Consider the following 23987-nt stretch of genomic DNA (forward strand, 5'->3'; position numbering starts at 1 on the left):
GATGAGTATTTTCTGGACATTACGTGATGGAATGAAGGAACTTCATCAGGAATGTTCTAGAATGTTGGATCAGGGATTTGTTGGACTTCCAGGACTTTTCAACGTATTAAAATATGTACACTACTGTTCAAAAGTTTGGGGGCCGTAAAATTGTATGTTTTTGAAAGAAGCCTCGTATGCTCACCAAGGCTGCATTTATTTGATCAAAAATACAGTAAAACAGTAATATTGTGAAATATTACAATTGACCTTTTTTCTTGTAATTTATCTTAATTTATTCCTGTGATCAAAGCTGAATTTTTTGCATCATCACTCCAGTATTCAGTGTCACATGATCCTTCAGAAATCATTCTGATATGATGATTTGATGCTCAAGAAACATTTCTGATTATTATCAATGTTGAAAACAGTTGTGCTGCTATACTTTTTTCATGATTCTTTGATGTATAGAAAGTTCAAAAGAACAGCATTTGAAATAGAAATCGTTTGCAACCTCATAAATGTCTTTACTGGCACTTTTGATCAATTTAATGCATCCTTGCTGAATAAAATGATGTATTCATCCATCTGTTCATGTTTAACGGAATGATCTGGATTCAATACAAGGTGAGCTGTTTCAACAACATTTCTGGCTTGATGTAGTTTACCGCAAAAGGTCATTTAAAACTGTGTAAAACAAGTCATCTTCACTGTAATTCAACACTTGAAGTCTTCAGGTCAAAACATTTTGGATTTAAAAAGCAGTTGTGGGTGAATGAACTGAAATAATTTACTGAGTGGATCTGTTTCCAGCTATGAAAGATTGGCCAGACAAGGTTAGTAAGTGATTTTATTACACCTATCATGATGACACATTCATGTTTTAGTCGTGGATGTACTTGTGAAACATTCTTTAAATTTGTTATCGCCATTTAACATCTTGCTCATAGACTTCAGCTGTGTTCACTCAAGCAGGAATATTGTTAAGAGTCGCACCATAAATACTGTCAGTGTGAAGCAATATACAACAGTGTTGCCATTTACTGATTAATGAAATTTGGGAATGTTAGATTATCCTTGCTGGTTGCTTGACACATATTACTGTAAAACACGTGTATATATAAATATATACTCAACGTCTCATCTGAGGTCGTGAGTTAAGACCCTAGTCTGAGTTAATACTGTAAACATTTCAGCTTTCTGTACACGAATGTCCCAAACAAAAAAGACGCAGCAAAACACAATATTTATATATATATATATGTCAAATGCAAATTTATTAAACATTTGTTTCTTTTATTTTCATTGACATCCTTATCAATATCGTAATAAAATTCCTCTAAAACAGGAGCACACACACCTATGTTGTACCAACTGGAGACTTTTACAGCTCTAAAATTCTGCATGTTCGGCTTCAGAACATGATGCTGGGAAAAATATAATTTTATTTATTTATATATATATTTATTTTCATATACTGTATTACATCTACATTTCAACTATAATAAAAGGCACTTGAAAAAAAAAATTAAAATACTGATATACAAAAATGTGCAAAAAAGGAAAAAAATACAAATGGATACTGGCCTTTCCAGGCCATAGTCTTTTTGTTAACCCTTTGTGCATCTCTGCGTCAAGAATTGTGAAACTATTATTAGTTTACTTTAGGAACAGACAAACTTCTTTACTTTTATTGTGAGCTGATTTTATTTTTTATTTATTCTAATATGGTGCTTAATTTATGTACCGTGTGTATATATTTTTTTGTACATCATTTGTGTTTAACTGCATTTAATATTTAAATTTGAATATCTAGCTATGACGTCATCCCTGCCATTGAATGTATTGCTTAAGTCTCTCACAAACAGTTGTAGTAACGGGAACGCACTATCATTTTATCGAGGCCTTTGGAGTCTCCTGTGAGAAACAGTGCGTCTGTCTTCAGAGTGCTCAAAGGGTTAAAGGTTCAAACAGCTTATCTGATATTGAACATTGATGTAGACCTTAACAGGTCTGTGTCAGGATCAGCTTTCTCCAGACAACAACATGAGGGGAGGGAGCAGGAGAAGGTGGACAAAGAGATTTCCAGCTTGTTGGAAAGACGCAAGGGTTTATAAATGCACTCCTCCTAAATGCACACGGATGTCAAAGCTCTGCAAACCTGAGAGGGTAGTGTTCGATTACTGCACGTGTTTTAAATGTGAGGGTTTTTGACTCAAACCCTTCCTGCAATCTAATCTATCACCTCCTCCTGTCATTTCTCCCTCTTTCCTCTCAATTCATCAGCTGGAGAAAGCTGAACATAGAGTAGCGATAGCAGAAACGAAGACATAAAGCAACTTCAACATCAGGAAATGTCACGTCCAAAAAACAAAAGTCAGTAAAACAAAACAGCATTAATTGTATAGTTTCCACAAACAATAAAACAAAATAATTATGGAATAAGACTCTTGAGTGTAAAAATGGTTTGGAGAGGAGGGTGAGGGTAGGGGTGGGGGTACATGCTTTAAGGAAGTGCGATTATTTCAGTCGGAATGATTTTACATTCGTTTGTTTTCTAAAACTGATTTTTTTCTGGCAATCTATGGGGGGGATAATGGCTGTTATTGAAGGATGCTTTAACTATGTCATCTCTGTTACAGAGAGGACAAAGACTGTTACATGCCTGAGTTCAGGAGAGAAGACTTTATCAAGAGTGTTATTTTAATCTGAATGAGGTCTTGATGGCGACAGGCTGATCATTAGTGGAGGATGACAATGACTGCACTAAGTCTCTCTCACTTGACCCACTTCAGGAATTCAATGCACCTCTCAACACAAGCATCAGGACATTGCAGATAGTGTCACAGAAGGTTGATTTTGCTATTTATTAATTCATGTAGAATATGAATATATAATATGATTATTTTCTGAATGGCATGACATGCCTTAAAGGTTGTGTTGTATAACTTGATGTTTCTAGATTTGCTCAGAATCAGTTTAGAGTTTTCATTTTCAGTTTGTATGATGCACAAAATAACACACCATGCAATTGAGGAAAATCTGAAGCAAATGGGGTCAAATGTGAAACCGTAGTTCTTGGAGCGTTGCCTTAGAACATGTGTGCAATGTGACGTCAGGAGTTACCCTGAAACTTGACGCTTTGCTCAACAGAGTTCGATCCATTGGAGAAAGTTGATGTGGGTCATGTGAAAGGGTCTTAAATCAAAATGCTATCTTTTGGACACCTGAATAGTGTTTTCTGCACTTTATTATTAAGTCCCTACTTCAATCGCTGGGTATACGTTTAGATTTTTAGCACAGTGATTTAATATGGGACAAACTATGAAAGCAAAGTTCTGTTAAACAAACTAGGCCCTTAACTGTTGCGATACACCCAAATTGGTGTATTGCAAGTGTCAGTGTGTTCATTGGGTTGTGGATAGCTGTTATTTTAAACATCCCTCTGTTCTGCATCAGCCAAAAGTTCTTCGTTTTACCCTGCCAAGCTAGTATACTGCAAAGCAGGATAATACTGTTAAATCTAGCCCTTTGTTCAGCTAGTAGTGTGCAGTACATTTGATGACCAGAAGATGGCACTATTTACAACAATGCCATGTCCTATGGGGCGTTAGCATGACTGCTGGGTGAGTTTGTGCCCTTCTATGACTTAAAACTCAGTCAGTCTGAGCCTTGTGTCTGTAATTCTCTTATTCAGCAAAATAGAGCTAGTCAAGGTTTTCTATTTCCTCCTCCTCAGAGGACAGATTGTCGTACATACTTGTCTATTTTTCTTCAATGATGTATGCTTACAATGCAGTGACACAGCTAGCAGCAAATGCAAGGTTCGTCATATAGCTTGCAATAGCATTGAGCTAAGGAAGTTCACTTGCAAGGGATGCAGATGGTGCCTGCTGACTGAGGTGGGACTTGGGACAGTCCGAAGCAGGAGGGTACCAAGTGTACAATCCTGCTCCTGGAGGGCCACCTTGCAGGAGAATTTAGCTCTAGCCCTAATTAAACACACCTTAACCAGCTACTCAGTGTCTTTAGGATAACTAGAACTTCCAGTCAGGTGTGTTGGAGATAAATTCTGCAGGAAAGTGCCATTCCAGGAAAAGGATTGGTCTGAAGGGTACAACAGATGCTGATTGTTGGCAAGTGAACGAGCTGCTCTCGTTTGACCTACGACCTCAGGACCTCTCTGCAAACCTGACCAAACTCATACGAGTTAGCCTCAAAGATCTCTAGCTTGCTAAGCTTAGAGGTCTTGTTGTAATGCACGGAATGGCTTGAAAAAAAAAAAAACATACATTTGTGTCTTTAGTGTGTTGCGTACACTGTCGTCCAAAAGCTTCTCTTACACATAAATACACAGAAATTGTCTCTTGAAGCAAGGGCACAGATTCTCAAGTCTGCTGTTTAGATCAGTGCTCTCATAAAAAAGAAAACAAAGTGTATAAGACTTGGGGTGTCCAATCCTGCTTCTGGAGGGCCACCTTCCTGCAGAGTTTGGACCAAGGGTGGGCAACTTTGGCCCTTGAGGCCCACTGTCATGCAGAGATTAGCTCCAACCCTGATCAAACTCACCTGACTGTAATTTTTGTGTAGGTTGTTCAGGTGTGTTTGGTTAGGGTTGGAACTAAATCTGCAGGACTGTGGACCTTGAGGGCCATAATTGCCCACCTCTGGTTTAACCCTAACCATAATCAAACACACCTGAATTAACTGACCAATTTATCTAGGTCATCAGGATTACTTGAAACTTCCAAGCAGGTGTGTTGGAGCAGGTTGGAGCTAAACTCTCCAGGAAGATGGCCCTCCCGTAGCAGGATTTGATATCCCTAACCCCTGGCAATAAAATAAGCCAGATTGAGAATGAAATGGAGGTGAATGTTTGGGCTCTTTCCAAACTGTTATGGTGATTTTAGTTTCCTCGTTATTACCACAAGAAACAGGTAGCCGTGTCTGTCTGAAAGGTAGAAATTAGAACTGAAGTAGTATTAAAAGTTGAAGAAGAGGGCGTCACCTCCATGCAGAAATGAATTTGCTTTGTGAAACCCCCCCTCAGGCTTGCCTCTGACCTCTGACCCCCACCCTTCCCCTGCCGTTCTTCTGGAATGTCATGCTCAGTTGACCACAGCTGGCTTCAGCACCACCTGGCCAGAGGGGATGACAACCCAAGACAGGGGGTCGTGAGACACTCCCGTAGACAGGTTGAGTACGCCACCGTGGATCTCGTCCTCGCCTTCCTCGCCCCTGGTCTTGCCCTTGGCATGGTCCCTGCGCTCCGAGCCCAAAATGGGAACCATGGGCAACCCCAGCGTGGAAGATGAGAAGGTATGAGACAGCAATGGTGACTTGGCTAGGCCAAGTGGGGAACCGCTGAAGGACAGAATGGGCGTCCCCCCAAGCCCAGCTGAAGGGGAGCTCGGGCAGCCCAGCGTGCTCAAGTCCAAGGGGCGGGGACTGAGGGGGGACAAGGGGAGGGAGCCTCCAAGACCCTGCAGACCGTGACCACCCAAAAGAGCAGCGGCAGCACCAGGAATGATGATGTGGGCCCCGCTGATGTAAGTCAGCTCAGATTCTTTCCCCACCCCAGCGATCGGCCCTGGCTTCATCAAGGACCCCACCCCACCCGGACCTCCCTGATCCTGGGCTACAAAGTGCCCATGGGCCTTGATATGCTTCCTCAAGGAGCTGGGGTCCGTGTAGCGTTTCAAGCAGCCCACCATCTTGCAGTAGTAGGGCTTGTCCACATAGTGTGTGCGTGTGTGTTTGAACCGGTCACTGGAATTGGAGTAGCGCTTGTTGCAGCCCTCGTAAGGACAGATGTAGGGCTTCTCTCCTGAAATACAAGCACCAAGTTAGCCAGGTCATGCAATCTTCATGTACTATCTATCATTTTATCTTGGCACTGACCTGTGTGTGAGCGGTTGTGAATCTTGAGGTTCTCCAGTCGGGAGAAACTTTTGTTGCAAGTTGGACAACGGTGAGGTTTTTCATTGGTGTGAGTGCGGATGTGGATCAGCATCTTGTACCTAATGAGGCAGACATTAGACTTAAGGGTACGTGTTATGTGAAACTTGAAAGTGGCTGCAGTTGCAACATTTTCCTTTCCAAGGAAATTAACCTAAAAAATTGCTTATATGGTTAGTATTAAAAAAACTAAAAAAGACTTGTATTAGACCACAAAAATGAAGTTTGACTTGATCTTTGACCTGCTGTTCTGTAAAACCCTAAAATAAGATTTTGCAGATATTGTTATTTGATAAGACAAAAATATTCATTAAGAATAGGACTTTTTTGCAGCGTTGTGTATGGTGTATAATGTGTGGTGCCTGTTGGCGAGTCCCTATATGAAGAGTTTTCAGCCTGCAACTACCAAGGGGGCACCAAACAGCATGAAAGACCCCCCAGAATGCAGATTTATTTGTGTAGGACACCCATTTGGCCAGCAGCAGCCCTGGTGGCAGGAGAAGTTGGCGCTCCTCTTGTCATCTCAAGTTGCACTTTCTTATAGTGACCATTTGACTTTTGCAAATATAACATTTATATTAGTGTATTTAAATGTTCATTTAGTTTAAATATGCATGGCTCCTTTTAGTTTCTTGAATATTCATGGTTACTTTTTAGTTTATTAAATATTAATGGTTACTTTGTGATCTTATAATTTAAAAGGCAAATGTGGTGTTTAAAATGTAAATATAATTGTCATTAGAAACAACAACAGTTTGTTTATTTTTCAGCATGTTTTATAATATAAAGTGTTTGTTTAATGTTTTTCATTTAAATGTTTTATTTCTACTGTATTAATAAATGATCTACAAATCATGATAAAAGCTTCACCAATTATCAAGAAATGAAAACTGGATTACTGTTGTATAGGGTAAAGCTACACACCTGGCGTTGAATCCCCGTCCTTTGCGTGCACACCCCTCCCAGTGGCAGCAGTACCCAGAATCCTTCTCAGGCTTCACATGGAAGTCGTTGACATGATCCACCAGGTCTTGCAAGGAGTCAAAAAGCAGGTGGCACTGTGACATGAAAAATAATGCACAATGAGCTCAGGTGAAAAATACACTTTAGCATCTGCGTTGAACTGCTTCAATTTCTCACCTTCCTCCAGCGACAGGCCAGCTGTTCATCTGCGGAGAGGTCTGGAGAAGCTCTTGTGTCCCTGGGCTGCCGAATGAACATGGAGGAAGGCAGGTGAAGCCCTCCTCCTCCTCCAATGGGCACAAAGAACTGAAACGCTTGAGATGTGGCTCCTCCCTCCACGTAACGGATATGAGCCGAGTCCTGCGGGAACCAAGCGAGAAAAGGCAAACATAATTCAAGCCTCTTTATCTTTTTTAAAGCAGGACAGTGAATCTAGCAATAGTTGTTAAACTGACAGTAACAGGAGCTACAGGAGGTCCGTGTTCTGTAATTGTCCTCACAGCAGGAGACTCTTAAGAGCGTTTTGCTGGATGTGGCAGCGCATTGTCCTCGTGTTTCTGCCCCCAGCTGTGCTGATCTGAACACTATGCTCAACCACAAATTTTAGACTTTATTGAGAGAAGCGAGATGGCAAACCACCAATACTACAGAATAATACATAGAGCTTTGTTTTGCACAATTGCTCCCATAGGGTGCTTTTACACTGGCAGTTTAGTTTGAAACAGCGCACGGTTCGCATTAAAAACTGGTAATGTGAAAGCTGTCATGCGGACCCGGGAGAGCCCTGGGGTACCGAACCCAAGACTACCTGTAGGAGGTGGTCTGAGATCGGTTACACTCGAACTGTGGCTCGATCGTGTGAATGTGAAAGCAACTTGGACTTGTGTGCGCCCTTATTCAGGAAGGTAAGTAACCTGTGCATGCGTTTTAGCTCATGATATTAGCCGACATCCTTAGTTCAACACATGTACGGGATGACAGTGGTGATGATTTACCTTGGATACAAGTGAAAGTGAGTCTGCAGTGTAACTATGTATATGTAACCGGTCCTACTCGACCCACTATGAGTGGGATTCGAACTGGCGTCTCTGGCATGGGAGGCAGGCACGCTAACAAGGACATTAAATACCGCAGTCTCTAGCGTCTGTTGCTAGTGCCTCTTGAAATCAGGGGAGTGAGGTTTACCCAAACAGCTCTCACTCCCCCCTAAACCTCACTCCCATTTGGGTCACGGCACCAATTGTAAATGGTTTTACTCGACCCGCTCTGAGGGATTCGAACCGACATCTCTGACATGGGAGGCGGGCGCGTTAACAAGGACGCTAAAGACCAGAGTCTCTAGCATCTGTTGCTAGTGCCCCTCTTGAGACCAGGGAAGTGCCGCCTTCAGGACCTGATGATTTTGTTCTCTTCAGCTTTATTTGCAAATGTTTTATGCGATATTCCAATTTTGCGCACAAGTTAAGTTTGCAACTTTGGATGGAAACAGCTTATGGCACAAACGTGCTATATGAGTTGGCAAAGCTTAATGCTTAGTGTAGGGATGTGTTCATATTTCTCACCCTACATGTGAGCAATAGTAATAGTGATGCTTAGGAAGGGTTAATTAAAGGAGAAACAATGAGGACTTTGACTGCAGAACAGTGTCGTTGCTGTCTGGGAAGGTTTTGGCTATGTGAGAAATGTGCATGGAGAATTGTGTAAAATGAGGCTGATTGCTCTGCTCTTCGGTGGTGCCATCATCTAAGACCTGGCCACTGTTCATCCATTGGCTTGAAGGAGGGGTGGCAGGCATCGGAGACACACATAGGCACAAAAAGCCATGCATCTCGTTCCCAATTCAATTTTGAGTGAATTGAATTAAGCAGAAAGAGCTCTGTGTGGCTGTACCTCCCTGTAAATCTGATTTAACCTTGTGTCCCAGCCGTCAGCCCCACGGACAGAGAAAGAGAGACACTTTTGTGAAGGGACACAGGGGGCATTTGATAAGAAACAACACCACATCTGGGTCAACGAGGGTAACATATCTGAATGTCTCTGTCGAAGGGAGGTGGAGGACGGGCCGGTGCATGTAATGCGCTTTAATGCTAATGACCCAAATCGAATCACCATCAGAACTGAGTCTTTGGCTGCTTCTTAGTCTCTAATGCTGCTCCTCACCTCTGCTGATTTGCTTAATGAGCAAGATATCTCATTTAAGAAGTAGTAAACCTAGTCTAAAGCTAATTATAGTACACTTAAAGGGACACAGCAAAAAAAAAAAAACTGTTAAAACATCTACAAATCCTTAAAACAAGACACATGTAAGATTGCATATGAAGATCACTTATTTTAAAACATGTATTTTTTTCTTAATGTACTGGCAGATTTTTTTCTGACGAAAATACATTAAAATAGTAATATTGTAAGATATTATTACAATTTAAAATACCTATTTTTTTATTTGAATATATTTCACTGCTGCTTAATATTTTTGTGGAAAGCATGATTTCAGTATTCTTTGATAAAGAAAGTCTTTTGTAATGGTATACATGTCTTTGCTGTCACTTTTAAACTTTTAACTTGTATTAAAGGTAGGGTAGGTAGGAATTGTCTAAAAAACTTCTTTTCCAAATTTGTTTAAACTTTATTTATATATCAATACATAATTAAAATGTAAGTACTCTGAAAAAGAAAGTATAAAAATCGAGTGTCTGTAGACCTCTCACGACTGTTTTAAAGACAGCTCATTATTTCCATTCACTCCACCCCCTCCCTTCTGGGCTCCTTCCAAAGCCACGCCCCCAAAACACATGAACGTGCGACTCCGACCGCTGAGCTGGAAGACGCATTATTTACCTGAGACGAGCGGAGAGGAAGGAGCACAGTGCATGTAGTGACATCATGTCCGAATCACATGTAATAAAAAAATCTAACTTTATCATTATGAATATAAACAAATAAGATGTATTTTAGTACTCACTATCAAGCTAGCATATTGATATTGGTAAAGTTTAAAATATATATTTTTTGATTCGCTAACGAGGTAGTTATATCTATAAGGCAAAGCTAAAAACAGGTTGCATTGATACACGTTTTTCCATTACCATCAGTTACATTGTGATGAAGATGAATTTCGTGTAAGATTCATAACATATATGGTGTTCTGCATGTAGGGGTGGGAGATATTGACAAAAATGAATATCTCGATATTTTTTCCCAATATCTCGATATCGATATTCAGGCGATATTTTTGCCATCCTTCAAAGAAATGTGTGCAAACTGGCAAAGAAGGTCCAGTTGGTCTTTTGACTTGCTGCATTTGACCTATTATTGTAGGCTTTAGAAAAATAAAAAACAATAAAGGATCCGAGCTAACTAAACAGAATCTGAGGTAGCCCCTACTTTTTCCACTCACTAAAAAAGAAAAGAAAAACGGAACTAGGTATCTCTTGCAACAGTGATTATTAAATCAAACAACAATATTGTTGATGATCAATTCAAAGTAAAAAAAAATATATATATTTTCAAAACGCTATAAATCCATCCATTTTTTTCCCCAAAACGCTATGAATCCATCTTTTTTATTTTTTCAAAAATGTATGGTTTGTCTTTTTAAAAAAGTCTTGCATTTATGAGGAAAAACAATATTACGTGACAGTTCTCCATTATGGACGCGAGCGCTCTGAAAGCGCACTAAAAGACTTTCAAACTTTCACAGAGACCTCAAAACAGAAAGCACAAAGCCTTTCTTTAAAACGAATTTCGTTTTGTTTTAATTGTATCTTAATTTTAATATTTTTTTCATTAACCAATTTCCTGGATTTATTACATAAAAGTAAATATATCAATCACAACATAAGGTGCTTGAACTGGAGATTATATCATCACCTCGCCTCACAGGCCTAAAAAATGTGAAATATATTTACAGAAATCTGGTTCTAAACAAAACCATCCAAAAATAAAATAAAACTATGTAATAAATGTGCATTTCTCCGGTGCGTTCACTACTGCGAAGATCGCGAGTCAATAGCCTATCGTCAATTTCACCTTTGCAGCCGACACAGAAATTAATAAACAATTAAAATGTCTTATTGCAATATTTTACATATTCATAATCATTACTTTTGCTGGTTCTTTGAGGCAGCTTTTTAGGTTTATGGCGTTTTGGAAAAGAGCTCTTCACGTAGGCTACAAACACCGTTTCACCAAGGCACAGCAGCCCTTCAGCACATAAGAACAAAAAGAGAAAAAGCACGGACTTACTAATTACGAAACTTTGATGTGGTTGAACATGTGAAACAGTCACAAATTCCTCTGCAACTCAAACCTTCTCAGTACGAGTTATGAAGGAAGAGAACAGCATTACAGTTTTCAGCGCGTCCTCCTCTGATTGCGGTGTTGTGACTGGAAAAGTGCATGCAGAAGCACATGCAAAACGTAGGTTTGTAAAATGTCCTTTTGTCTTCCTTTTTTAGCCTTGTTTGCTGGTAATGTGAATTTTGATTGCTCTTTCTCTGCCATTGTTTTGCTCCTAGGTTCCGTGCCTTTTGAATTCCTCAAATCAAACGCGCGCAAGTGGGCAGATCCCGTGGCAAAAGGGTGGTTGCTATGGTTGCGAGAGAGAGTGACAGTTGCCTAAGCCAATCCTTTGTTTCGTCCCGAATGGAAATAATGAGCTGTGTTTAACACAGATTAAACGGTCTAGAGTCACGCGATTTTTATACTCTTTTTTTCAGAGTACTTACATTTTAATTATGTATTGATATATATAGAAAGTTTAAACAAATTTGGAAAAAAGTATTTTATAAAATTCCTACCTACCCTGCTAAGAGTGTTTGCGTTATAAAAATGTGCAGGGAGACTTTATATTTTAAAACGGTGTCTCGTTAGGCAATGTTTTTTCAGTCAAATCATAAAATTTCCTATTGATTCAATAGAACGCATGAGCTCACGAGGGAATACCAATATGGCGGCGCGGTGGCTTCACTGTTCATGACGTCATGAGCTATCCAGTCATTCTATATAGATCAGTGGGAAGAACGTCTATTACTGTTGTGACGTCATGGTGAATTGTCGTATAATGCGTCCTCTAGCTCAGCGGTTGGAGTCGCGCGTTCATGTGTTTTGGGGGCGTGGCTTTGGAAGAAGCACAGAAATGAGGGGGTGGAGTGAATGGAAATAATGAGATGTCTTTAAAACAGTCGTGAGAGGTCTACAGACACTCGATTTTGATACTTTCTTTTTCAGAGTACTTACATTTTAATTATGTATTGATATGTACATAAAGTTTAAACAAATTTGAAAAATAAAATTTTTAGACCATTTCTACCTACCCTGCCTTTAAATATAATGCATTTTTTTAATCATAATAACAACTGTGTTTAATGATATAAGTAAAAAATATGATAAATATGTAATATAGTAGGCCTACACATAATTAGCAAAATACTCTCTATAGCTCTTTTTTCTAGCCAAAATAACGTGCTATATAGCCTATCATGGTAATTAAATGGCTTTCCTGAGGTAAATGTTATGTGACAATTGTTCTCCAGCTGTTATATCGACCTTTGCGCGGTTGAAAAACACTGATTGGTCGATATTATGTATGAGGAATATACATTTAGGTAAGTTGCGTGAGAAAATGGATGTGTAGTGAGAGCGTGTGAAAAGTGACAATTGTATGAGGCGCCACGTAGGATTTAAATCAAACTTCGCTTATCAATACATACATAACACAATACAATTATAAATTACTCGCATATACATTTATTGGATGTTCAAAATACATATTTGAAATACTCGTGCACACTAATATGAAATCCATACCAATACATATTATGTTAGTAATGAATGCTTGTGAATAACTTGCATATAGGCTACATATAAACTTGACGCACGCATACACCTATAAATACTTAAACTTCCATGCATATACACCTATAAACACTCGTCTCGCACATACACACTCGCAGCACGCAGACACACCTATAAACACTCGCACAGACGCACATTCATATAAACTCGATGCGCATACACATCCAAAAAACACTCGCGCATACAAAATAAAACGTGGATGCATGCTTTAGTTGTGTAGGCTATGTATGCGAGTATTTATGCGTGCGTCAAGTTTATATACAATATTCACAAGTGTATGCATTTATTACTAACATTGCTATGAATTTCATATTAGTGTGCACGTGTAGGCTATTTCATATGTATTTTGAACATCCAATAGTATATGTATATGCGGGTAATTTATAGGTGTATATGCACGTGTGTTATGTATGTATTGATAAGCGAAGTTTGATTTAAATCCTACGTGGCGCCTCATACAATTGCGTGAGTCTCACGGTCAGTTGCTATAACCTCCTCACCCACAGGAAATCGATAAAACCCTACACCTTTTGCTGTATATCTGGCAGCGCAACCCCAAACACAACACGTTTTCATCATCGTTTCAACTTTGATCAACAACAATGTTTTTAACTGTTACTGTTGCAGTCGCCGGCTGGATCTCTTCAGTTAGTCAGTGGAAGCCGCTCGCGTTCTGCCACCCGGAAGTGATCGGCGCCTATTGTTTACAAACATTCTGAAAAGGCCTATTTACCTGAGACAAGCGGAGGGAAAGGAGCATGCAGTGACATCATGTCACTTTAGATTGCTCTTTCTCTGCCATTGTTTTGGTATTCCTAGGTTCAGTGCCTTCTTCTTCTTCTTCGATAGATTTTATTGGCAGCTTGCAAACATAGTGCATTACCGCCATCTACTGGACGGAGGTGTGATCAGGTTCCGTGCCTCTCGCACTCCTCAAATCAAACGGTCGCGCGCAAGTGGGCAGGTGCTGTGTGGCAAAAGGGTGGTTGCCATGGTTGCGAGAGAGTGACAGTCGCCTAAGCCAATCCTTTGATTCGTCCCGAATCGAAATAATGAGCTGTGTTTAATACAGATTAAACGGTCTAGAGTCACTTGATTTTTATACTCTTTTTTTCAGAGTTCTTACATTTTAATTATGTATTGATATATATAGAAAGTTTTAACAAATTTGGATCTTTAATTTTTAATAAATCCTACCTACCCTGCCTTTAAAGATACATTCTGTAAAAAGTCTTATCTGAAGCAGTGTTGCGTCTTATTTTTAAGATAATTTTGATCTTGAATTTTATTTTAACTGGACAAAAAGTCAAGCCTTGTTAAAAACCTATGAAGTCATCTTTTCAAATGGTCTGCAACTGAAGCTAAGGTTTTGCTTGCATTAATAGTACTAGTATATTTAGACTTGAGTAGCCATGTTGTGCTCTTCCCTAGCGTTGTCGACTTACCCCATGGAAAATGTGAGCTGACCCGTTCCCGTTGGAAAGATCCGGAGAGCAGGCGGTGTTGCGGGAGGACGGGGACATGCTGAGGTCCACGGCGGGCGGTGTGGGGGTCTCGGACTTGTCCTGCAGGACACCTGCAAACACACATCTCTGTTATACTCACTGCAATTATATTTTATGTCATATTATACAGAATCTCTCTGTGTTTACCTGTGTGTGGGGAGGCAGGAGACGCTGGAATGATGACTGCGGTACCGTCGTCTGCCATCCGCAGCTGCCCGGCCCCCCTGGCGTGTATGGGAGAGGGAGTGAGAGTGGGCGGAGACATGGTGCCTCTGTCCCGCCCACCGACACGCCCCCTGGGCACCTTCAGGTCCAGTGGCTCATCTAAGGACAGCATGACAGCATGCGGACCGGAGCCTGAAACCTTTACAGGCAGACACAGAGAGCAATTTAGGTGAGAATTTAAACGAATCCTGTAACAGTAGGACATTTGTTGCATGAGAGCAGTGAGCAGAGTTGTTGCATTCATAATACCATCATGATTTTCATGAATCCAGAAGTGCTCCATAAGGGTAGGTGTAATGGTTATCATTCAGATGGGAAGGTTGTTTTGTGAATTTTGGTGACAGTTGTAGAGGCATCTCTACTTTTTAAATGTAGTATGGTTTAATGTCAGATATGAGCATCAAAACTTTTAAATCCCTAAAAATAGAAAGTTAAGGATGTACTGATAACAACTATCGGAAGAGTTTAGCATGGTAATGGCTAATAATGTTAATGTATTTAGTCTTGGGAGAATAGATGTGCTACTCTGCTGATATTGCTGCTGCTGCAGATCAAGTACAGGACTTGCTACTGCCAATAAATACATGACATGCTGTGAGCAAGACATACTGTACAAATAGCATCTATGAAATCACCCATAGAGCAGATCTATACAGGTGGAGCTGGGGAAGGTGGAGGGTTTCAGAGGAACTCTGAAGGCGTGCTGAAAACTTTGCTACAGCAAACACTGACCAACTATTTAAATGTTGAGCGGCAAGCTCATTGGCTGCATGTGCGACAGGAACCAATCAGCTTGTGCCGTGTAGTTAACTGTAATTGTCAACCGATTGCGTTAAGGACCTGTGCCGTCATAATTACTAGACATAATTAACTGTCTGATCATCCAAATTTTTATTTACTAAAATGTTCTTATGTGAAAATAAATATTTTGATCATACACTATCACTCAAAAGTCTGGGTCAGAAAGTATTCAGCCAGTATACATTAAATTGATCAAAAGTAACAGTAAAGACATTTATAATGTTAAACAAGATTTCTGCTGTTCTTTTGAACTTTCTATTAATCAAAGAATCCTGAAAACATGTATCAGTTTCCACAAAAATATGAAGCAGCACAACTGTTTTTAACATTGATAATATTCATACATGTTTCTTCAATTACATTTTACAATATATTTACATAGAAAAAAAGTTATTTTAACCCTCTGGTGCTCTTCGGTCTTTAAACAAATTTTTTTCGGAATGGAATTCATCAGAATGGTACGAAACTTGGTAAAGGTTTTGGCACTTGGTATGTGAACACACACAAAAAAAGCATGGAGATGAATCGAAAAGGTTAAATGGTCCTGAAAAAAAAAAATAGTCACACTTGTGCTCCTAACGGTCAAAAATGACCGCATTGGAAATGAATGGGAGACGAATTTCATCTTGTGGAAACTTTTGGTACTGCCGCCAAACAAAATCTTATTGATAGCTCATTTTTTTGAGATACCAAACTCAAATTTGGAACACAACTTGTATAGATTTGTGGATTTGATTTTATTCCAGTTTTAGAGTAAAACATGTTTTTGATATATTTCAGATTCAAATTGAAAATAACATTTTTGGGCATTTTTCACAACAATCAATGTAAAATTCTGTCACTTTTTTAAACTTCACTTTTTTAAACTTTTCACAATAATCTGCCAAGTGTCATCTTTGAAAAGAGATCAAGCATAGGCCTAAGTCTGGGCTCTAAACCATTCAAGAATTATGACAGTTTAAGTTGGAAATTTAATTTTCAGGTCTATGCTCAAAAAGTGAATAAATGGATAATAAATACAGCGTAAATATAATTTAGTACCATAAAATCCCCTAAAAATACAAAATATTAAATAAAATATAGTAAATTAATTTCATTTAAATAATAAAAAAAAAATTGGTGAATTTTGACCGAAATGCGAAGAGCACCAGAGGTTTAAATTATAATATTTTATAATTTTACTGTACTTTTGATCAAATAAATGCAGCCTTGGTGAACATGAGAGACTACTCTAGTGTACTAAACTCTGCGTAGTGCGTGTACTATACACTGTAGTGCAGAAATAGTGTGAGTGGTATACAGCTGTATAAACACAAACACACACAAGCGTCCTGAATTTCACCAGAGACATTCATACTTTGCAAGAAAGTTTTGTCCCTCTTGCTCAATGTCTCTCTAAACACCACAAACACACATTCAGCCCCTCTAAAAAACCATCCCCGATCTCCTCACACAATTAGCTACTTCCCCTCATTCCCCCCCACCTCAAACTGTCCTCACAAAGCACACTGGCAATTACACCCATTACTGCTTCCACATTCCTCCCGTCTCCATGTGAAATACAACATTCACAAAGCTCCACCTTTAACCACAGTTTCACATCTCTTTTTGTCTGACATATATAACATGCGTCCAGTCATGCTGAATGGCTCTTTGAGAGGGTTTAGCTTGTGCCAACATGAGGAAGGTCAGCGAGGTCAAGGCAGCGGGTGACCGAGTTCAACAACCCAGTCGACAGGACCAATAATCAGCAGATAACCGCACACACAGAGCAGCATTATCAACCAGAACTGTGTCTTCCGCCCCACACACACACTCGCGCAACATCTTCTGACCCCGAACTGCGTCCTGAAATGATCGGTGTCCTCGGAAATGTTCTCAAACGCTCCATTTTTTGGGTCTTTGATGGCATGCCAAAGAAACAGACAGGCAACGACTTGCTTGGGAAAAAAAGAAAACGCTGATTGGTCACAAGAATAAACAGGTTGCGTCACGGCAGGAGTTAATGTGCAATCTGTAGTATCTCCAGCCGTCTGGTGTTTTTTGCAAGAGTCCTGAAGCGGAGAGGTTACCCGTGCGGCGCTATCTCAGACTGGTGTGCGGTTAGAGATGTGATATGTGTGGCATGTTAAGGGTTTAGTTAATGATTTTCACATAATTGTGTCTCAATGCAGCGGTTAAAAACTCACTCTGTGTAGCTCGACTCTATTATGTACTCAGAGCTTCCAGTCAGAATCTAAAAACAGCATTCACAAACACATATTTCTGAACGAATCGGAACATTTAACAAGAAAAAACGTATTGGTAGGGACTTGATTTAATCCAGTAGGATTTGAAGTGTCAGTGTTTTTCAGGTGGTTGAACATTTACAGGCATTGTGGACATTTAAGGTTATGGATTTAAGGTTATGAAGGTGAACACTAATTTATTACTAAATAACGTGCACTGATGAATTGTGAACAATAGAACCAGGAATGTAATACAAATGTATCATTTAATTTCCAGTGAACTCAAAGACCTTGATCAGCTGCTTCAGGTGTGTTTGATTCAAGCTGGACCAGCAGAAGAAGGGAAGACCTCCAGGGAACTTCATACTCCATAAGTCTGGAAATTGTATGTATGTTCAAGTGATTTTGGTCAGTACGATATAAACATTTTGGCAAATTCAACGTCTTTCTGTTGTTTTTTTGCGCAAACCTGTTGCTAAATGAGTATATTCTGACATTGCCATTCTTCAGTACACTAAAATGTGCCTAAAAACATCATACAGGGATAACATTCACAATGAAAACTAATGTTCAATACCAACTACAGTAGCTTCCACCATGATTCCAGAGCTCCCACATGGTTCGGTCAGAAGTTTCCAAAACAAAAGAGCTCCTCACACTGGATCCGGCTCCATGTGTAAACCATTACTAGTCCATGCCTAAGGCCAGCTGCAATAAATCATCTCTTCCTTATTTTAATTATCCCCCCAAACCGTCCACGTCCGACCCCCCTCACAGTGGTACGATCCAACCGTTTAAGAGAAGATTCTTGATGAGGAGGGGGAAGTGGTTTGGTTTTTCTGCTGAAAGGTACCAGGTGATAAATGGCTCTGAGGAATTAGACGGGTCGGGGTTGTGTACTTTTTCACAGGCTACAGATTTATAGTGCTTTATCATACAGCTTCATAAACACCTAACAAACATACGTTCTTCATGCCTGGATCAGCCACATCCCAGTTAAAGATCAACCGGTTCGCTACACAAATGCAATCTTTTGTATAAGAAGGGATGATAAAAGCATTTCATCTGGCATATTTGGTTTTTTGAGACACACTTTTGCTTGCATAAAAACATGTTAGACTAACAGTACTTCCCCCAAATGTTGTCCCAACTAGTTTATCAGAGTCTGAACAAATTGGCTTTATGTATTTACAGTATTCTTCAACTGCAAAAATTAAATGAATTACAATAAGACTCATTTTTATTATTATTTTTGGTAGTTATACGTTACAAACATGTACTTACTATAGTAATAACAGTAAATTATGCATAATTACAAGTAATTGACCCTAAACCTAACTCTATAGTAAGTACATATAGTTTATTAATATTACTCTGTACTTATTTGAGTTAGTACAATGTAACTATGTAATTGAAAATGAAGTGTAAGCGTATTTGTTTGTTTGTACACTTTTGTAAAAATAAGATAAATTTACTTTTACTAGCAGATTTTTTCCATTTGTTTTATACTTGTTTATACTTGAAGCAAGTGAAGAAAAACAGAATAGAATACAAATATTTTATCTGAAAAATAGGACAAAAATATTTGTTAAGAATTCGATTTTTTTGCCGTTTGAGGCATGAATTGAAGTTTGTCCATTTTTAAATGGTTTTGAAAGATGTCTCTTATGCTCACCAAGACTGCATTTATTTGATCAAAAATACAATAATAAATCACACAAAAAACAGTCGCATATAACAGTAACTGTGATGTATTAGATATAACTGTTTTCTATGTGAATATTGTAAAAAGTAATTTATTCCTTATCAAATCTGAATTTTCAGCATCATTACTCCAGTGTCACATGATCCTTCAGAAATCATACTAATATAATGATTTGATGCTCAAGAAACATTTCTCCAAACAGTGTTGAAAGAACAGCAATCTTTTGTAACATAAATGTCTTTGCTACCGGTAAGCCTGTATTTGCCTTGATAAGAATTTATTGGCTGAACAAGACGATAATTATCTCATTTAAATGGGCAAAACAAATAGTTTGTTAAAGCATCGTGTCGCCTTGACTTTGTTTCTCTTGCAGTGCACATGTGCTGACTGGAGAAGGTAAATATTAGCCTTAGATGCTAAGCTATATCTTTCAAGCTTTATACATTGCAGGTTTTGTTATGTCTACATCATACATAAACACTGCATTTCTTTGTTCACCTCAGAAAACCTCTGAACTAACTAAAGAGTCGCAGGGAAACGGCCGGGTTAACTTTGGCCGAGGAGGTTCAGTGGTGAGACACGGAGCCAAGCGGTAGCGCTTGAATGTGAAGTTTTTGGGAGGCTCTGCCCCATGCAGACTTCCCCACCCCACCGTGGGCTTGGCAGGGCTTTAAAAGGCAGCATTGTCTGTGTCCTGCCACCCCCTCGTTCCTCTCCCCTGCAGAGTAAACACTGAAGGAGAGCGTTTGGAGCGGGACGCTGGGTTCCACATGGTGCGGCGCTGAATGAAATGTTTGTGCCTCCGCTGTGACCCCGGTGGCCACGGGCCTCGCGACCGGACCATTTCGCCCCCCTACAGAAGTCACCAAATCTGCCATTTCCTGGGTAGGGGTGATATGGGCAACGGACGGGGTCAGGATAAGACAGGGTCAACGAGAGGGTATGGGTTTCACCAGCTCTCTGAGGTCAAACCTCTAATTAACCCAAGATTTCAGCCCGCCACAGGTCACGGCGCGCTCTGCGGGATCTGTTTCTGCTTTCGGGTCAGGTCGAATGGACATTTTTGAGAGTTAAGCACACTACAACTACATTACCAGTGGGAAGTTTTTTGTCAGAAGCTGTAATTGTGAATATAGTGTTCAGCTCAGTGTTGTTGTCAACTACAACTACAAAAAAATAATGCGATAAAGCTGGAATAGAAAATAAATATTAAACGGAAAACAAAAACTAGAAATTTTGGCTTGGCAACTAGTAAACCTTAAATATAAATTAAATCTATATTGAAATATTGAAATAAAAATGACAAATATTAGAAGGAAAAGCTTAAGAAAATTCGAAATGTTTCCTACAAACTGAAATAAACAGGTTTAAGTGTACTAAGATTACTAAAAACAAAACGAAAATTATAAATTAAAGCTAAGTAGAAATGGCAAAAGCACATCATAAAATTATCTAATATTAAACTAAAATTAAATTGAAAACAATGTAAAAACAAAAGCTAATTCAACATATTAATAAATACTGTAACAGTATATAAATAGTACTAAAATATCACTGGTTTAGCTTGTAAAGTTTTTTTATATAGCGATGAAGGTAGAGGTCTGCAATCCCACAACGCAACAGAGTGCGGTGCAGGACAAGTTTTGGATGTGGGAGGGAAGATACTGATATTTGCGCAGGAATTGGGAGAAAGAAATGACTAGTAAATATAATTATCTAATAATAACAGCACGCAGAAGTCTGTAAATGGAGATCTAAAGCATCGTGTGTGTGGAAATTGGAAAAAATAGCCTACAGACACTGAAACGAGACAGAATCTGAACCGGACTGGGACTGAAAAATCAGCGTGGACCTCTTCCTTAAGGCTTTTGTGGCCGGGAATGGTGCAAAACGTGAAAGTTTTGCTTGGAAGCGGTATCAAATCTAACATATTTTTGCGGGATCTTGTGGGAACGTATTGAAAAATCCATCCCGCACTGACCTCTACGATGAGGTTATAAGCCTACGTGACCAAACTACATGTCCCATAATTCTCTACGGCAATACGGATTGAATAATAAAGCACCAATTGTGCATTAAATATACACACATTGCTCTTAGTTTTGTTGCATTAGTGCAAAAAATCTTTCAAAAAATATGAAATTGCCAAGCAAGTTCATTTTGTTCCAACCAAAACGCACATCATGTTGTAACTGCAATTTGGAACTCATAAGTATGAATTTCCCAAGAGGCCTTGCGCCTGGCTGATAGCTGCACTCATTGGTGAATGGCGGCTGGTGTGCGATTGTGTGTTTTAAGAGCCAGCTGTTGGGTGTGAGTGTGAAACGCATGTGTTTTTGAGCACCAGTTCCTTTGTACGGAACTGTGGGTGTAATTCTATATCCCCAGCGCTCTGGCCCTGGGAGGTCGTCCGCAGGAGAGCTCTTTTACCCTGACAAACACACACAAACCAGACATCGGCTCACATTCCGACATCCAAAAACCTTGAATGAGGTTTCTAATATCACAAAAACATGTAAAAACTTGTTTGAGCTACATTCTCTCTTCACTGTCACAATAATACACAACAAAAACGGCCTTGCAGGTGGCCAAGGACCCCGGTTCACCCTCCCTCATGTATATAGTACATAAAGACAGCATTGGTTTTAATGCATTTGCGATATTAATGCATCTTCAATTCTTTAATTTTTGTGACCCAAGAGTTACGGCTAGGGTCACTCCTTTAGGACACCATATATCAACTTAATATGGCATACAGAATAGTCAAAGCTATTTTAAAGAGCATTTATATTAAAAAAAGAAACCGCTCTGAAATTCCCAGCAACTGAATCATTATGCGTGTAATTTGGTGGAGAAGTGTTTGGATTTGATCTGTATTCATAAGGCTACCCACACACTAATTCCATGTCTGCATTGGCATTAGTACCGCTGCATTTTGGCTGGAGTTAATGAGCATGTGGCCAGCTGGTTGAAATGTTGGTTGTTAAACGCAGGCGGTCAGCTGGTCGTGTTTTTTAGTCATCTGGATGTGTCCGCAATCATGAGTTCCCCATGGGTGTTCATGAGAGACCACCTGCAGGTGATGAAACCTGCTGAAATTCAACACCACTGCAAAAAAAAATGCTCTTCGTTAAAAGTTTTCTTTTTCTCAAAGATGTCCCGCACCTGAAGGGCTGTGTCTAGACCTGCTAGATGGTCTGGCTTGAGGGTTTAATGTGGCCACTAACAGGGCTCCAACAAACCCCTGAACATGCAGCAAAAATATTTGTGGGTTGATGAATCACTCCACATCTGTGAGGCATTTTTAAAGTTGCCTTTTTCTTTGCAGATTTTTAGGGCTGGGCAACGATTAATAATTCGACAAATCGCTGTCCAGCACTAGTTATGATACATATAATGAATTATTTAACAATAAATGTCTATACTCTGAGGGTACGTTTACACTACACCGATGTACTAAAACTTTAAGTGTAGAGAGGACAACGTTGTCAAAACGTTACTAAAAACGCTGTATTATCATACCAGGCCAGTAGATGGCGATGTCACTTTGTAAAGAAACAACGCGCCTATAGACTAAACACATAATACACATGCGCATAACGTCACCTTTTTCACAAATTGTAGTTTTGTAGTTTTCATGCAGACATAACTGTACCGTTTTTAAAAAACTTGCACTTTGAAACCCGTTTTCCAACACACTAATCTGAAGAACCTATAATGAAACAAAAAGAGCCATTGAACAGCCTTATACAGCCAAAAAGGTGTTAGCTGCGGAGAACCCCTTGAGTAACCTTTAATTGTATCGCTTTAACCATATTTGTCTCTCTCCATTCCTGACCTTCCCTGAGGCAGACTGACCCCACCTCTCCTGACGCACACACACCCAAACCATAGTATGCGTCGGTCCACCCCTCCTCCCCATGGCTCGCACACATAACACAGAGTCCCGAAGCTGAGAGATTTTTTCCTGCCGCCCCTCCACCTTCAGCCAGCCGCCTTCTCAGACAGGAAAACCTCAGTTTCCACTCCGCCTCCACAGGGCCCCTCTCTCTCTCTCTCTCTCTCTCTCTCTCTCTCTCCATCTCCCTCCTTAGATTTTCTTCTCCCACCCCTGCTGTTTTCCCATCATCTCTCTCCCACCCTGAAAGTGTTCTTCTCCTTACAGTTCACAGGGTGCACAAACGGATGGCCCCTTTTCTCTCCCCACCTCCTTATTTTTACAAAACACGCCAATCGATCTGTTTTCCTCAAAGGAGCTCCCGCCAGTGCAGAGCTGTGTGCCCCGTTTCAAGTGTCTTCCTGTAAAAAAAAAAAAGCCTTTGAGAAACGTACACGACGTTATGTAATAACCCAAAATGGAGAGGGAGGGAGAAACCGATAATGGATGAAGGAAGGAAAAATGGTGAGGAGAGAGCCACATAAATCCTGGAAGGATCTGAGGCGAGCGTCAGCGGGGAAGGCTGCCAGGCAGCGAAAGTGGGCCGACTTCTAAAAAAGTGTGAGAGTAAGGGAAAAAAGGAGGAGAAGAGGAGAAGAGGAGAGATACAAGATGCAAAACACAGCGCAATGAGCTTGCTGTCTATTAACTACATATGCATGGGCTTATGACTTGTCAACATCACTATGCTTCCGACAACTCTTTCAGCCTTTATTTATAAAACATTTCCTCTGAAAGTTTGTGTTAGAATAGTTTGCAAGAGCGTGATCGTAAACACAATGAAGACAAACTAGTGAGTAAGATGAATTTCCCTGTTCAACTGATGATGT

General features: G+C 39.8%; 1 protein-coding gene across 1 annotated transcript in view; it reads right to left on the bottom strand.

Annotated features, from left to right (window-relative positions):
- Positions 1-98: 98 nt before the first annotated feature.
- The window catches only part of glis2b (GLIS family zinc finger 2b), a 45219-nt gene continuing 21330 nt past the window's right edge, over positions 99-23987 (bottom strand). The window contains exons 2-7 of the mRNA XM_084388423.1: positions 14409-14625; positions 14202-14332; positions 7078-7260; positions 6862-6995; positions 5881-5999; positions 99-5806 (exon numbers count right to left, since the gene is read on the bottom strand). Coding sequence (XP_084244549.1) covers positions 5088-5806; positions 5881-5999; positions 6862-6995; positions 7078-7260; positions 14202-14332; positions 14409-14598 — 1476 coding nt within the window. The 5' untranslated portion in view covers positions 14599-14625 and the 3' untranslated portion in view covers positions 99-5087. The remainder of the gene's footprint in view (positions 5807-5880; positions 6000-6861; positions 6996-7077; positions 7261-14201; positions 14333-14408; positions 14626-23987) is intronic.

The sequence above is a fragment of the Rutilus rutilus genome (assembly GCF_951802725.1).
Source record: "Rutilus rutilus genome assembly, chromosome: 1".
Taxonomy (NCBI): Eukaryota; Metazoa; Chordata; class Actinopteri; order Cypriniformes; family Leuciscidae; genus Rutilus; species Rutilus rutilus.